We start from the raw sequence: 17,499 nt of genomic DNA on the forward strand, positions 1-17,499 counted from the left end.
TCCACGGTGTTCCACAAAGGGCCGGTTATCTGTGTATTTTTCTCAGGTAGCTTAGAATAACACTGCAGGGCCCCACTGGGGTGCTGGGCAGAAGGGCCATCTCTGTGGGCTGCCCCACTAGAAGGTGCTCATCCTTATCTCGGATTTATCTCGGCAGCCTCAGGAACTTCCAAACGCTAATGAAGCTGCAGGACATCACCAGGTGGCACCAGCCTTAACTGTCTCTCCCTGAAGGACAAATCCAGGCAGAGGTGTGATGGCTTACAATGGGGGGGGGGGGGGGGGGGGGGATCTGTGTCTACACGTGCAAATTGGTGTGGCTTAATTAAAGTGTGTGTGTGTGTGTGTGTGTGTGTGTGTGTGTGTACGCGTGCGCGCGCGCGGGGGAGGGGGGCAGCTGTTAAGGATGAAGGGAATGGGTGTGTTGGATGTTTCTGCTTTCAGTAGACTTCACGAAAGAGAGACAGCCCCCAAGTCAGCACAGTCAGAAAATATATCCATCAATTTAGTGAAAACCAATTCCAGCGTGAGTGTTCGCTGGCGCCGCGTAGATGCGGCCTAAGTGGCCGTGGGTTGCGGCGGCTCAGTGAAGAGACCGGGTTCGGATCACGCGGTATTCTCACCCCACCCCCGGAGCTGTGTCACCGGGCTCCATGTGCGCTGAGGTGGCTGGCCGCAGGCGGTGTCTGGCGCTGGTAGTCCCCTTTAGGATGCTGGCTTTCCATTCCTCAGGCAAAGTGGCCTCCCCCCTCCCTCCTGTTCCCCACCCCCCTCCACAGGCTCCCAGAGGAGGTGACAGACGGGCCTGTAATTTGGTTCCATTCGCTCGAGTGAAGCAACACCTGCCTCCCTCCCCTGGGACACCAGAGTCTCATCCCAAACCATACAAGGAGCCAAAGACAAATCCGGGCCCACATGCAAATAGAATGGCAACAGAGAGAGGTACAGGGGCCTGCAAGAACACATGCATGCCTGCCACTCTCTTGAATTCTGACCACAAAACAGGATAATGAAATATTACTTGAAGTTTGAACTACTAAAAACACTTTAGGTTTTCAGAGTTTAAAAAAAAAAATTGCTATTGTACTAATCTCCTCCTACTCACACCACGGGACAATAGAAAAAAGTGTCTGGCATTAGCATTGATAAGAAAGTTCAAAAAAAATAAAAAGAAATAAAAAGAAAAAAAAGAAAGTTCAGAAATAGAGCTAGGTGCAAAGAACTGAGTGGCATGTGACATGCAGGTGTATGTGTGACAGCTGTAGGCCCGTGGCATCTGTTACACGGACGACACAGTGAACATGGGGGACCTGGATGGGCTCATTTTCTCTGTGTAAGGTGTTCGTGCTCACACAGCTTCTCTGGTAAGCAGACATTTATTCTTACATTTATGTAGAATTGTATAAAAGCACTAACCACTAAGCTTTCAAAACATAACCTACAGTCTGAGCATCCTCAAGGTCATCCTTCAAAGAGTGACTCATTCTGGAGCAGTAAATCATGCCATTGTCAGCACAGAACCTTCTAACCCAGGCGCAGACCACGCCCCACAGCTATGCCTTCTTCAAGGTGCCACTCACTTGCTATGTTTCCATCTCAGCATGAGGGGACAAATCTAGTGGGCTGAGCTAATGTCTAGTCCAGGCCCCAAGCAGCTTAAAAGAGGAAATTTATTCTTTCAATTCCTGTCATTTGTTTTTCACAAAAGAGGAACTTTTTTTTCAAAGTATAAGCTTTAACAGTTTTAGTCCTTGATCTTCATTTTCCCATTCAAATCCTCAGTAGCAGTGTGACCATGACTACAGGCATGTTACTTCACATCTCTGCCTTGGTGTCTCTGTAACCTTGAGCCCCTGCCTCACTGAGTGGGGGGAGGACTAAGTTAATAACAGAAGATGCCCGGGGACAGGATAAATGCTCTGTCTGGGCCCTGTTCTTGCTGATATTGTTACTAGTCTCCAGAATACAATGCAGGGTAGACACCATGGGGGTCTATGTGTGGTTTGCTGTCAAAGGCTTCTAGGTGGCCCATGTTACCTGGGTGAGCCCTGTAGCTACTCTGAGTGTAAGGTTGTACAGGGGAGCTCACAGAGGTAGCATAAGTCACATTCATTGTGACTGAAAGGACCATGCTAAGGACACTTGTTACCGTTCCCAATGATCTTCAGGCCTCCAGAGGCGCTGCCATCAGTGGGCATCACTTGGTCCTCACCCGCAGGTCCCCAGAGAGCTTTCTATCCATGTCCCCTCCTCTCCCCAGTTTCTGACCAACAGCTGGGAGAATCTATCTCATGTTTTGTTTTTAAATCCTCAAAATCTGCTTAAATTGGGCTCTGGCAGTGTGCCCACTCTGCCATGCGCTGGTGGTCCCTTCTCCCTTCTCCCTTACCCTGGGTGGTAGGTGGTAGTTAGTTGCCACCACCAACTACTCTGGAACGCACATGTGGTGGCTTTGGACTGCGGAATGGCTTTTTGTGCTGACATGGCCAGTTCTCAGGCACATCCATCCATGACAGGGCAGGGGGAAGGGTGGCGACAGGGGCACTCACAACCAACACGTGTGTAAGAGAAAGTGCCTGAGTTAAGGATGAAGGGGGGGGGATGGGGATAATTTTTAAAGTAGAATGAAGACAACCAGAGATGATCCAACTGACAGGAGGAAAAAGGTAATCTGGCAAGTGGGTTAGCACAGCTGTGAACTTCCCTTCAAAACGTAGGTGCTCACTGATGCTACTCAGGAAATACTGTTATTTGCTTCACTGTAATAATAGTATTTTAGTTCTAGTAAAGAAAAAGAAAAAAGAGTCCTTTACTTTTTAAAAAGACTTACTGATGTATTTATGAACTAAATGATGTGATGTTTGGGATTGGCTTCAAATAGCCCACAGGAGTAGTAAGAAGGTGACGGTAAGAGTATAAATGAAATGTTGGAGCTATTAGAACCCAGCTGACCCATCCCTTAACTTTTGTAAATGTTCCTAAATTTTCCATAACAGTATTTTTTTTATAAGTGGTTGCTGAGAAAATTCATACTGATGGATTTTCACTCACCAGGCCCCCATGGACTCACACCTGAACTAGAGCAACTGCCAATCACAGCAGACTCCTCCCCCAGCACAGCTCACCTGCCACCACTCAGGAGCAATCCAGCCCTCTCGTCAGTGAGCAGGTCCTCTCCATAGAGTCGTTCCTTTCCTTTTTATTTATTTTTATAATTGTTTTAATGTTTATTTTATTGATTTTTAGAGAGGGGAGGTAGGAGAGAGAGAGAGAGGGACAGGAACATTGATCCGTTCCTACATGTACCCTGACTGGGGATCCAACCAGCAACCTCTGCACTCCAGGACGATGCTCCAAGCAACCGAGCCATCTGGCCAGGGCTAGAGGACATTTCTTAAATCTCTGGTCCTTCAGTCAGTCTGATGCTCCAAGCCTTTCAGGAAGATTGACCCCAGTATTGTTTCCCTCCTAGTTACCCCACCCTCGTCCCAGGCAATCCCTAGGGAGGACCTCCCCAATTCCCATGTTCACCAATATAATCATCTTTCTTGTGTGATTCAAGAAGCTGCCGAAATCTCCCCTTTCCTTGGTATCTTTCTGGAATGATCAGCGAGGAGTGGAGGACTTCCCTCCTGACCTGGAGGTATGGAGCAAAATTGAACAGGAAAGTTCCAGCAATTTCTCCATTACCTCAAAAATAATGTAACTGTTTCACTTTGGAAAAGGTCACCTGACATAGCGCCAATATAGTAAATGCTACTGAGATGTTAACAGTAACCAGATATGCTCTAAGTGTTTCATGTGAATTCGATTAATCTTCCTAACCAGTGCTACAGGGTAGGTACTATTATCATCCCCATTTTACAGGTGAAAAAAAAAAGCTGAGGCATAAAATTAAGTAATTTGTTCAAGGCTACAGCTAGCTAGTAAGTGACCTGGGGCTTGAACCCAGGCATGCTTTGGCAGAGCAGTGCCCCTGACCACCTGCAGTAGTGCCTGTCACAGCCTTCAGTTCTTTGGGGAAAACCAAGGTGAAGACGGACCAGGCATAGGCTGAACTTCCCACATGGAGTGGAGAGGGCCTTTCAGACTTGTGTATGTGTTTACGGTTTATTCCATGGAATACTATTTATTTGCCTACAATGTGTTCTGTCTTATAGGACAAAGACTATTAGTTTGATTTTTCGTAAAGCTAATAATGTATCAAATGCTAATGAATACCATTGGTGCGGATGACAACCATTAATACATGGATGAATTATTTCTGCATTATTATTTTTCGCTTCTCCTACACATTCTATGCATACAAAGGCGATAATAACAGCTCACATTTATTGAGCACTTATTATATTCTTTCTGTTTTGACAAGCACTGTACATTATCCCAAGGAAACCTCACCACAGCATCTGAGATAGGTACATATATTGCCCCATCCTACTCATTTGAAAATGGAGGCTGAAGAAAATATAGTAATATGTTCAATGTCACATGTTTAGAATACACTGGAGTCACAGTCTGAACCTGGCCCCAGACTCCTGGGTCTCAAACACAGGGATGAGAGAAAAAGGTAAATTCTGGCATTGTGATGTTTGTATATGAGACTCAGAGCTGAGCATCTAACAGTGCCCAAAGAAATTAAGGGAAATTTTGCAAAGCAGTTACATTTGAGTTGGGTGACAATGGAATAGCTGGAATTTTCAGGGCAAAAACTAAGGCTGGAGGAGGGCATTCTAGGTAGAGGGACGGCAAATGCAAAGGTACAGGCTATAAAGGGGTAGGTGTCTCCAGAGAAGCAAGGAAACAGGAATTTGGCAGGAACATTTAACCTCAGGGAGAGAGGCTGCAATGATGCTAGAGGGGATCTGGACAAGATTCAGAGACACTTCTGTGCCCAGAGAAAGAATGCGAGTTTTATTTTTTATAGGCAAATGAGGAGTCAGGAAGAGTTTTCAGGCTGGGGATGACATGCTAACTTTAAAAGCTGGTTCACGGGGCAGCGTGAGAATGGGCCTGCGTGCACTATGGAGTGTGGGTGGGGGAGACTGCGGAGGCGGACCCACCCATGTGCTGGTGGACAGTAATGCCAAGGACAGTACCAGGTTAGCCCTGTCTGCTTCAGGAGGGGCTGGGTGGGGCGTGTTCATTGGTGGTGGTTGAACTATTAATAGCTAACACTTATGAGTGTGTGTTAGCTATTAATAAGGAATGCCTGTGGTGTGTTCCTGGCCATTTAGTCCCAAGCCAAGGCACACACCTGACCTGGCAAGCAGAGAACAGATTCAATCCCTGCCTCTACCTGTCCCCTTGGTTGTGTGGCCAGTGCAGATCTTGTACTCCTTTGTCAGCGCCTAAGCTGAAGCTTTGGTAAGCACAGGGTGGAGAAATGGGGCACAGAGGCCAAGGGTTGGTGTGCACATGTCACAACTGCCCTTCAAGCGAAGGAAAATGATGGCATATAATAGGTTATGGCAGGACCTTGATAAACCTACAAACATGGCTTCATGTCCCTGGGCAAGTTACAGATCTCTCTAAGCCTTAAGTTCCTTGTATGTTAAATGGAGACAAAAGTTTCTACCTCGTTGGGTTGTGAGAATTCAATGAGATAATGCATGCAAAGCACTTAACTCGGCATATAGTACACACTCATATGTGTTAGCTATTAATAGTTCAACCACTACCAATAATAAAGGGCAAGCCCTTCTGAGCCTAGAAAAGGGCATTAACTATACATGCACTCAGGTTGGTGTCCCCACCTCCTGCCACCCCAAAGTAGGTAGAAGGCCAGCATCCAGAAGTAGACAGCAGAGCAGGGAACTGGATAAGTCACTGCACTACAGAGGTCAGCTCTGTCTACTTACCAGATCATAGCAGTCTGGTGACACCTGTTCATGGGGCAGGACCGCCGGAGGAGCCTCAAGAACAGGGCTCATGTGGGACGCAGGTGTTCCCTGCCCGTCTTCCACCTCCATGCAGCCTCATTTCTTTCCAGATCTACTTGCCCTGTCCTCAGCCTGCTCTGCCTTTTCTGACCCACCCCACCGTCCACATTCTTGGCCATAGCCTCCTGTCCTCTCCCTACAAGGAAAGGGGTTTCTTCCTGTGGCTTTTGCCCCGTCTCTGGATGTCTCTGGAAGTGGTAGAAGTCAGGTGGACCTCTGGGTACAGAGATATCCAGCACAGGTGGCCTTGTCAGCTGGGCCAGGTGGGGCTAGGTTTTCTGGGGAGCAATAATGCCCTGGCCAGTTGTTGAGCAGCTGGGGGCAGAGAGGAGAAGGTGGAAGCAGCAGCAGAAGGAACTGCGGTGCTGTGTCTGCCCAGGGAGAGAGCCAGCTGTGGGCACAAGGCCAGGCCGCTACCAGGAGGAGCAGGGAGTCATCAGCATGGGCTGTTTTGGTGGCCTGAGCACAGGACAGGTTAACAGATGGCAGCCACTGTAGAGGCTGCTGGGTAGACAGACCAAGGTCTCTACTTGCAGGTCACCTCCTCAGAGAGGTGTTCCTGGACGGGTCTATCTAAAATAACGCCCACCAGCACCCACAGCCATCGCTCTATCTAATCACCCTACTTTATTTTTCTTCACAGCATTTAGTAACACCAGAAATTAGCTATTGTTGACTTGTTGTCAGTGTGCTGCTCTTCTCGAGTAGGCTTTGTGTCATTTGTAGTTCTATTTTTATCACGCAGAAGGTCCTCAATAAATATTTGTTGAATGTGAGACTGAATGATCACCATCATCACTATTCAAAGAAGCATCATTACTCCCTTACGATGGCTGAACAGCCACAGAGCCCATGATACATGCCAGGATGAGCATGTACCTCTGGTCTAGGGAAGTGCCACCGGGCTGCCTTGCTCTCTGGATTGTGCTTAGCAGCTGTCAATTTGAAATGACGTGTAAAGAGCCTCTCCTGAGGTCACATGGGCTGTGTAGCTGGGAAGGGATTTTGATCTTTGTCTACGTCTTTCCTGTGTCCAACTTCAAGGCTGAGGGCCTTAGTCTAGAGAGGTGAGTTAATAGGTTCCTCCTAGAGTCAATGGCAGAACCGTGTTCAGTTGGAAGCTGCGTTCATGAACCTGGAAAGGGGGGCCCTCAGAAGGTCTCCAGAGGTCAGAAGTTGACTTCATTTCTTTGGCATTAGAAAAAAGCCAATTTTTCTGTCCTCCAACAGAGAAGTGCTATGAACTGGGAGCAGCTATCTCTCCCCAGTCCTAGAGGTGGAGAGACCTGGAAACATTCAATCCCAAGGTAGTACATGTCTGCAGGTTGGTGCAACCAGCCACAGTGTAACCAGCCACAGTGTAACCAGAAACGGCATAACCAGGCATGGCAGCAGTAACCAGGACCCGGTCCACATCCAAGGCCAAGAAGACACCATTTTTTTTTCTTGTACCAGGTGCTTTCCTACTGAGCATCTCCATGCGAAGGAGAGAGTGACACCTCACTTATTAGGTTTCTGTGAACCTGACTTCAGAGACCTGGGTAAAAAATGGAAAATGCCCATAATCCCAGATATTTTATAGGCATAAGACCAAGCACCCACATAATTGCATTTTTCATTCTGCAACCAGAGCTTTGGTGTGATACGGACCCATAGTTCATTATATTCTATATATATGTGATGTATATATATTTAAGTTATTCATGTCTTCTGCTTGTAAACAAAATATTTCACATTTGTATACTAACTATAAGCTTTCATAGATGACATTCTTCATATCTCAAGGTTGGCCCAGGGCTAATATTTTTTTCTTGTTTGCAGGTGTTAAGTCCTGAATCTATGTGTCCTGATTATATGTTTGCATGCACAGTAGAAATATACACCTTGTTCTTAATAAGTGCCATGAGGACTGAGAGTCATATTAGGGGCCCTCGTTCTCACATACCTACGTGACTTAATGTAGAGACTTCACCTCCCTTGGCCTCAGTTTCCCCACTTTAATTTAAAGAGTTTGGCTTATTTACCATTTCCTTTTAAAGCAAAAGAAACTAGAATTCAGATAATATGCTCATATGAACACTATAATTTCTTCCTATGTCCCTGTTCTATGACTAATAGACTAATGAGTGTTCAAGTTTAGGAAGAGCATCAAATATCTCAATACATAAATATGTTAAGATTTTCTTTTCTTTTCTTTTATAGTTCCTGTCTGAGGAATTGACTTCATTAAGATATTTCATGCTCTGCTGCATGTTCATTATTTTTTTTGATGGTATACTTAAAATACAGAAGAGGTTTTATTTGATACCTTTATTATTTGCAAATCAGCGCACCATTTATGAGATCTGAAAAACTTGTCAGATAGAAACCAGATTATATCTATTTTCACTACAAAATATTGCATTATATAAAGCAACAGACACAAAAAAACCCTGAAAAAGACTAAAATCTTTGGATAGCAGATGTGTTTTTTTTTCCCTTGTCTCTAAAATACACTCCTTGTTTTAAGAGTATCACAGCTGAGAACATAAAACATTTTCAGGTTATAGACTTTTCTTTTTGGTTGTCACAGAGGAAAGTAGTTTCTGGATTATTCTATATATATATATATTTTTAGGAAAATAGCTTAATTTCCTAAAATCATCACACACACAAACATCGCGCACACACACAAAGAAGCTACCCTCCTTATAAACAGTTTGTAAAGTACTTTTCAGACATAACTACAGTTAAGAATAACACTTACTTTTTAAAAAAACTATAATAGTGAAATGTTAGTGTTGCTGATCTCACAACAAAAAGACCTTTAAAGAACAAACATCTTAATATATAAAATATGTTTAGAAACAGGGAGAAGTGGGAAATTTGTTTTGCAAGTGCAATATAATTAGAGCCAAAAAAAACCACAGTATAATCTCAACAAACACGTAAAAAGTTAGACGTAATCATTCCACAGGAAAAAGTGTAAACACTTGACTATAAATAAATTGGCACAGAGTATCCAAAGTAAAATTATCACCACTCTGAAAAATAAATGTCTTGGAAAAAATACTCTACTTCTTCTAACATAAATAAAAATACTCTACTTCTTCTAACATAAATAAAAATAGTTTGTCTTCTAACTGCACCTATGGGTCCGCATTTAAGGTCACAAATAGATGTTTTTGGATATATAAAGGGACACATTGCCTGAAAAAGCAATCAGATATTAAGTTTTCCATTTAAATATGGATTTTTCATGTCTATGTTAGTGTCGTACTTCAGGGTTCAAATCTCACCCAGCTCAAATCTTCCCACAATATGTCTATTTGTTCTCAATGTATCTTTTAACCTTACCAAAAAGGCAGGATTTGTCTGTTGTATTTAGACTCTAATCTTTCTTTTCACATTGGAACAGAAGTTTCCTCCTGTTCCACCTTAGTGTGCCTAAAATCTCTACACTGGAGGAAATTGGTGATTTGTCAATTAGAAAAATCCACTTCGTCTAAACTTATGAGCTTGTACTCCAAACTTGTCTTCATTTTTTTTTTTTTTTTTTTCCAAAACTCGAAGATTCGTGGGAGATAAACTTAGGAGAACGAACTCCAAGTCTGCAGTGAGCTAAAGCAACCACCCTTCAAAGGATCCTAACACAGGAAGGGGAGGCCTGGAGGCAGCTCGTCTCAGGAGCCTCCAGGAAGTCCGCCCAGCCTGGAAAACACCCCCTGCAAGCTCCAGGGCTCGCCAGACAACCGCACCTTCCAGAGTCAGAAACCTTCCCTCATCGCCCTGCTGATGGGAGAGAATGCAACACATTCAGAACTTCTTCCCCAGTCCAAGTGTCCCGCTGGGCCGCCGCCTCCACCGCCAGCCCCGCAGCGGCCTCCCGGGTGGGTTGCGGTCCCTCGATATCCAGACCCGCGGCTTCCCGCAGCCAGCGCGTCCGACCCTACACGTCCAGGACGTGGTTGAGATAAGAGATGTAGCAGATGGCCAGGCGCAGGATCTCGATCTTGGACAGCTTCTTGTCTGGGGGCAGCGTGGGCAGAAGTTTGCGGAGCTCTGCGAAGGCCAAGTTGAAGGCCTCCACGCGGATGCGCTCGCGGGTGGCGTGGGCCGACCGGTACTTGGCGGTAGCGCGCCGGCGGCGACGCTTCTCCTCGCGACTCAGCTGCTGCGGGTGTGGGTAGAGCGCGGCCCGGCTGCCCCCTTTGCCGTCGCCCTCGGCCTCCTCCACCGGCTCCAGGTCCGACACGTTGCCCAGCACTTTGGCGTCTGCGCTGCCCAGCGACTCCGGATCCGAGTGCGCCGAGCTGGGGTGGTCCGAGTCGGCGGCTTGGTCCGGACTCAGCATCATTTTGGAGGCTGAGGGGGGAGTCAGAAAATCAATCAATAAAAGTAATCGGGGTCTTTTCATCAGAGCGGGAACGGGGAGGGCCTCCCCGTAGGGCCTGCGTGCGTCCCAGCCTCCTTCCCACACCTAGCCAGAGCGCCCTAGGGAGCTGGCTTGCGGAGAGGGAGCGCGTCTCGCCTCCGCCAGGCCGCATCCTGCACCTGACACCCCCGCCTGCAGGAGGCCCAGCCCCGCCTGTGGGCCTGGCCCGGGGGACGACCGCAGGCCTGTGAGGCCTGGGTTTTGTGCTGCCTTAGGCCATAGACTAACTACGCCATTCTGCATCCCTCACTTCTTCGTTGACAAATGACTCCGAAGGACGAACACATCTGGGTTTTACTGGGGACAGAGGTCCCGCCCGCAGACCTCGCTCTGGCCTGGAGCGCGGGGTAGGAAAAGCCAGGTGCTGGAGAGGAACCCCGGCGCCGCGCGCAGACGGGGAGCAGGCGGCCCGAAGCGCGAAGGCGACTTGGTCTCCCCAGCGCCTCTCCGAAATTGTAAATAACTGAACGAACGTGTAGTCTCCTTTCAACACAACAGTGACTCTTATGCCCTCACAGGCTCCTGAAGCACCATCTGTCACACAGACAGCCACACACATCGGGGACCCAGGGACGCGGCGACGTGGAATAAGACAATGCGCCCGGCAGCTTGCTGACCACTCCCGGGAAAACGCGGCCGGCCCGGGTGCTGCGAGAGGAGAGGCTGGGGAGAGGAGGAGAAGGCAGGTCTCCCGACTGGAGGAGGTGGGCGCCGCGCGTGATGCGCTGACCCGGGCCGCACCTACTGCCGCAAAGTTTGTGTGCTTGGGGGTCCGGAGACGAGAGCCGCCGTTCCGGGCCAGGTCTGCCTCCAGCTTTGTTTTAATGCTGGCTTCCTGGAAAGGTCCCCTCGCCCAGCTCCTAGAGGATGGGCCCCGACTGCGCGCCTTTGGGAAGGGAGCAGCCCAAGATCATCGGGCTCCGGGGGAATTCGGGCTACTGCAGCGGGGCCGGCAGGAGGAGAGGGCACCTGCGGGTGCCGCCGCACCGACCGCAGGCTCCGGGAGCGAGGACCAGGCTGCGATCCCGGAGCCCCGCGTGTGCAGCCCGAGCGACGTCGCCGCGGGAAAAATCCGCGTGGGCTCGTGGGAATGGTTTGCTTCCAGAGAGACAAAAGCGGGATGTACGATTTGCTCCTAACACCGCGTAGCCTTAGGAGCGAATTTGGCTCCGAGACGGCTTTCATTTCCCCGCGAGGAAACCATGTCCTCTAAGGCAAAATAAAAAACAAATGCTCCAGGTGAACTACATGTGACTCCCTACGGGCTTTTAACGGATATGTTTATAAGTAGAGCAACTTGCACCTACACACCGACTTGAAAGGGCATAAATAAATAAGCGAGTAATAGAAAATCAGAATAAGCCACTACGTATATAGTTGTAGCTCAGGTGAAAAGTTCCTGGGTTGCCCTCAAAGCACGTTAAATTCTCCTCCACATAGCTTTTTAAAATATTCATAAATAATACATCGTGTATGTATTTTATTTCTTTAAAAATTAACTGAAATGCACTGTAAGTGCAATATGAACACTCTAACTTAGTTCCAAGCTTGGGGGGGGGGGGATTACTTAAAGGAGACTTACCTTGTAAAAGCCTTTTCGATTATCTTTTCTTCAATCTTTTAGAGTTAAAATTCCAGAGAATAGGGAGGAGAAATTCGAAATATATTAAAAGCAGAAAATATATCTTACATTCAAATATGAAAAAGCAGCTGGCATCTCGCGGTGTCCACAGCGAGGGACGATAGTATCTCAGGATATGGACGATATGAATGATTGTTTACTTAGTTGATAGATCAAAAATGCCTTTTCCTTTTAATTGTTCTCAAACATTTCAGGAAATTCGTTTTTTATTTTTTTTCCTCCAAAACGACACGACGTGTTGAAAAGTCTCCTGCTCTTTTTTCCTCTTCTAGGTCTCTATAAATAACAAAAGAGATGCAGAGATAAACACATCACATCAAAGGGCTGATTCCTCCACTCTCTAATAGCAGAACAATCAATAAGAAAGATGTTAAGATAAGATTCTGCTCCTGTAGGATTCTTTTTCCTTCCCTTAATAGGTCTGAGCACAAACTGGGAAGTGCATGGCAGAGATGCGATCTTGCTCAGAAGTGATTTTTTTTTTTTTTAAGGCTTTGTTCAGCTGATGTCTACCCAGTTCCCAGGAACACAATACTGTAACTTGGGGCTAAGCTCGCTTCTTCCCTCATTTACTTGTATGTTGTATAAACAGACACCCATTTCCAGTTTCAAAGTCTTTCAAGGCTTGGTTACACCTCCCACCCCCACCCCGTCTTTTCTTTACCTTGTAGCAAAATATACATAGTCAGTGGCTTGGAGATGCTTGGAGAAAGGTTGATGAAAAGTGAACGTCTCCTGGAGGAACAGTGACAGGAAAGCCGAGAAAGACAGGAGAGGTGGCAGAGCCCGAGCGAAGAGGCTGAGATGTGCGTGGCTCCTTGGCTCTGCTTGTACCAATTGATTCAGCCTGGAGATGGTGGAAGAGATAAAGGCTTAAGAAGGGGGATGGATTTTTCCCCCTAAATTGATATTTAATGGGAAATCCTATTGGACAGAAACCTGGACATGAGTCACTTAATTGGACTTGACATCTGTCACAGTGTTGGAGTTTTCACAGCCCAAATATTTTAGCAGATCAGATTGCCACTGAATCTGTGCCATAAAATATAACAGTTGAAAGCAGTCCATGATAGAAACCTCAGCCTCTAAGCAGAATCTGTAGCCATAATCAGACTAGTTTTCTTTTTCAGATTATTGATGCAGTATTTAAATGCAAATAAACAACATATTGATTATGGAAAAATTATCCTGGCACATTACAAAACCAGTATCTTCCTTTAATGAGTAGAAAAATATTTGGTGCCAAGAACATGGAAATATACAATATATATGCTACTACAATCAACATACTCAGATGTACACTAACCACCCCCTTTTTAGTGATAATTTTCATTTTAAAATACACCTCAACAGGGCTTGATTAAGCATATCCATATTTTTGAGAAACATCCTGCCACTGGACTAATTTTCCAATATATGATATAAAAACCTTTCAATAAATTGTCACTGGTGGAGCTGGAACAGAATCCAGGCATTATAATAGTAGGGATCACTATATATGAGACCATTGGACCTTCTAAACACGTTTGTTTTTCTCCTTACCCACTCATTCATTCAACTTAAAATATGGCATTCCACATGTGTTGCTTATTGCAATTCATTCTTGCTGATTTTAATCCGTGTATATTCGCTGTGTGACAGTGCATTGGACCAGAATGTAAACACATACAAATCACCAGTGTATTCCAGCAGCATGTAATGCCTTTGCCTTACACGATCCCACGACTCTGAATTTATATGCCTTATAACAAAAGGGAAAATTTAGTTCAATTATATTGCCACTTTATAGCAATATTGTTAGCCACCATCGATTACATATTATTTGCAATTACTTTAGCTTTTTTGATAGTGCAAGCATAAAAGAAAAGTTTTGTAGCCTGACTGCCAACTACCTCCCCAATCCCTGGGGGAACATTTGTGAAGAGAGGAGTCCTCACTTTCCCTCCTTGACCAATTTTGCCCTAAATACAGGTTTTTGTCATCGGGAGGAGATTGATTAGGCCACCCCTGAGAGTAACCCTCTGGGTTCCTGGTGGCTGCCATCAGTCCTGTGTGCCTTTGCATGCATTTTTTTAATGCTATAGGAGATTCTGGACCAGGATGGCATAAGGGTGAGAGCAAGCGGTGCCTCCACCAGAAACGGGCACCAGCACTTTTCAGTCTTGCCTCTGTCCAGCCCCAGCACAGAAGGACATTTAAGCAGAGGCAGAAGCCAGCCACACTTGGTTAACAATGGATATAGGTGAGTGGATGAGCTCCTCAAGGTAGTGCAGATGAAGGGAGAAGGGAGGTTTCCTCAAGTCTGGCTAAGAGCAGCCAATGCTACTCATTCACAAACACGTGGCTAGAACCGAGCACACAGACATACATCCACAGATACCTGTACTTCTCACCTCCCATTACTCACATAGGCGAGCGAGCTCTATTAACACCACTACACTTCTGACTGACAGGTTGAAAACACTGGCAGAGCTAATCGCCATGGTTCACAAGGCAACTGCTAGAGTGAGAAGTGACTGGTATCTCTGGTTACCCTGGTATTTGGAGAAGGAGGGGACAATGGGGGAACATACCAGAACCCTGGTATTTGGAGAAGGAGGGGACAATGGGGGAACATACCAGAACAGGTTAGATTCTGCTATGGTGTATGTGCATCCAGACACATTCTCTTTTCCATTTGAGATTTCTGATTGCACACTTACAATCTGTGTGTGTATAAATTAATACATGAGTAAGCCTATCTATGTAAATAGATACACACTCAGACTATATATTTATATAATCATGCCTAGACACAGCACAGACTCACACTCACACACATGTATTCATTCTCTTTTCTAGGAAAGCCTTCCCGTCCCCTGCTGCCACCTTTGCCTTTTCTAAGAACTCCCTGGCACAGATGGTCCCTCCTTCTGTGTGTGCTCCATAAGCACTCTCTTCCTATCTCCCCTAGACACGACATATACCATGATTCTTCTTCTCCACACTTATGTCTCCCATGAGGCTGTGACACTCCAGGGGAGGTCTGCAGCTCCTATCCCCAGCACTGATGTCTGAGTTTGACATATTATACATGCTCAGTATGTTTATGGTAAATGACTTCCTGTGCACAAAGGCACCCAGGATATTTGTAAATAGAAACACTTCCACCTAAAGGCATCCATGGTTTTAGTTATGCTAGCTTTTTCTCCTTGTGAGGATAGTAGCCCTGCCTTACTCACTGCACTGGCTGGTTATGAGACTTACTGTACGTGAAAGTATTTTGTAAAACAATAAATGAAGATACTATGGAAAATTAGAAGGAAAATTAAATAATGCTATTAAGTCAGCGAGGAGGTGGTAATGAGAGATTTTAAAAGCCAGATTTTCTGGCTCTGTCATATGCTAGTGAGTTACTTAGCCTTTCCAGACCTCAGTTTTCTATCTGTAAAATGGGAATATAAAAAGTATGTTATCTTATTATGTTATGCCTGTTTTTTTCCAAAGTTGAAAAAGTTAATCTGTGTGAAGTGCTTAAATTAATGTCAGAACTAATGTTCCATGTTAGTTATTAATATTATTTATTTTTTTTTTCTCTTTTCCTGCATTTTTCTGAAGCCGGAAACAGGGAGAGACAGTCAGACAGACTCCTGCATGTGCCCAACCGGGATCCACCCGGCACGCCCACCAGGGGGCGACGCTCTGCCCCTCCGGGGCGTCGCTCTGTTGCAACCAGAGCCACTCTAGCGCCTGGGGCAGAGGCCAAGGAGCCATCCCCAGCGCCCAGGCCATCTTTGCTCCAATGGAGCCTCGGCTGCGGGAGGGGAAGAGAGAGACAGAGAGGAAGGAGAAGGGGAGGGGTGGAGAAGCAGATGGGCGCTTCTCCTGTGTGCCCTGGCCGGGAATCGAACCTGGGACTTCTGCACGTCAGGCCAACGCTCTACCACTGAGCCAACCGGCCAGGGCAAGTTATTAATACTATTATTCAGTGCAAATACATATTGAGAGCCAGACATATAAATGAGATTACATGATGTATTATATAAACATATCCGGTATATTCACCCAAATGTGTGCGTGTGTTTGTGTATATGCTCAGACACACGGTCATGGTCACAAACATGGGCTCACCCATATGTATTCTCTCATACATTACACAAACTAACTCATTTTATCTTCATGCCAAAGCTGTGATGTAGGTGCTATTGTTGTCCCAATTTTGCATCTAAGGAAACTGAAACATGGAGAAGATGGTAATCAATTCAAGGTCACATAACTAATAAATTGTAGATACAGGGTGTCTAAATTTATAATAGAAACTGCTACCACAATTCGGCTGCTTCTGTGGTTATGGTATCCTACACAAATACACTCATGCAGAAGAATGACTACCCACATGAAATGTATACTTTGAGGGTTAAATATACATACACACAAAACATAAAATGCCACCTTTTGCATTTTGAGCATGCATATATGCAGGGGTCTCAAACTCAACTCAGCATGTGGGCCGCAGAGCAAGATCACAGCCTTTCGGCGAGCCGCACTAGGTCTACAAAAGGCAACTGTTACGCAACACTTTTCTCACTGCAGTTGAAAACAAAAAAAAATCAGTACAAAATTGTTCGGCGGGCTGCATGCGGCCCGCAGGCCGCGAGTTTGAGACCCCTGATAGGGTATGTATGCTTAATATTAAAGAACTTTATATTCAATACATGTATCACTGTACTAGCATATCCTGATACAGTATATTATAAAGCATACACAAAGAGATATTTTAAAATGAGGCTAAACACAAAATTTATAACATTTATAAAATAATTTTGTTTATTAACAACACAAGGTATTATTGATAATAGGTCTACCGGAAAGTTCTGTCCATTTCTATCACAACAAGTTTCGACACGTAAGCACGTTTATTTGGCGCATGTGTGCCTCTCTATTTTTATCACTTAATGTATACATTCTGATGTAGCAAATTAACTAAAACAAAGTTGATTCACGTTAGTCTTATGTGTGAAGCCATAGTGTATTCATGGCTACTGATAAAGTTCATTTACGCCACTGTAATTTTTACGAATTTCAACAAGGAAGAAATGCTACAGAAGCATGTCTGTCGCATCCACCATATTCCCCGGACTTAGCACCCTCCGACTATCACTTGTTTTTGTCCTTACAAAATTTTTTGAAAGGCAAAAAATTCAAAAATGAAGAAGATATCAAACAAGCACTGGTTCAATTTTTCGCATCAAAAGATAAAACATTTTTCAAAAATGGGATATATTGCCCTAATGCTGGCAAGAAATCATTAATAATAATGGCAATTATATTATTTAATAAAGTTTATTGATGGTAAGAAAAATTTGTATTTTGTTTTATTCCAAAAATGGACAGAACTTTCCGGTAGACCTTATATATTGTTTCTGAGAACAATAATCTTAATTTTATTGCAGTTATTGCTTAATCCTTTATGACAACATGATTTGATGATCTGGTTTGACACACAATTTATTTAGAATCTAGTT

The 17,499-nt window shown here is 45.2% G+C and overlaps 1 protein-coding gene across 3 annotated transcripts; it reads right to left on the bottom strand.

Annotated features, from left to right (window-relative positions):
* Nucleotides 1-8,274: 8,274 nt before the first annotated feature.
* On the bottom strand, nt 8,275-12,814 carry NHLH2 (nescient helix-loop-helix 2). Of its 3 annotated transcripts, none has more exons than XM_066372261.1 (3): nt 12,660-12,814; nt 12,044-12,271; nt 8,275-10,283 (listed from the first exon to the last, which is right to left on the bottom strand). In XM_066372261.1, the coding sequence occupies exon 3, from the start codon at nt 10,273-10,275 to the stop codon at nt 9,868-9,870; it is 408 nt and encodes a 135-aa protein (XP_066228358.1). In that variant the 5' UTR covers nt 10,276-10,283; nt 12,044-12,271; nt 12,660-12,814; the 3' UTR covers nt 8,275-9,867. The 3 variants fall into 3 exon arrangements, with proteins under 3 accessions (XP_066228358.1, XP_066228357.1, XP_066228359.1); XM_066372260.1 differs by having other exon boundaries at nt 11,936-12,271; XM_066372262.1 differs by lacking the exon at nt 12,660-12,814 and having other exon boundaries at nt 11,936-12,392.
* Nucleotides 12,815-17,499: the final 4,685 nt, after the last annotated feature.

The sequence above is a fragment of the Saccopteryx leptura genome, chromosome 3 (genome assembly GCF_036850995.1).
Source record: "Saccopteryx leptura isolate mSacLep1 chromosome 3, mSacLep1_pri_phased_curated, whole genome shotgun sequence".
In the NCBI taxonomy this organism is placed as follows: Eukaryota; Metazoa; Chordata; class Mammalia; order Chiroptera; family Emballonuridae; genus Saccopteryx; species Saccopteryx leptura.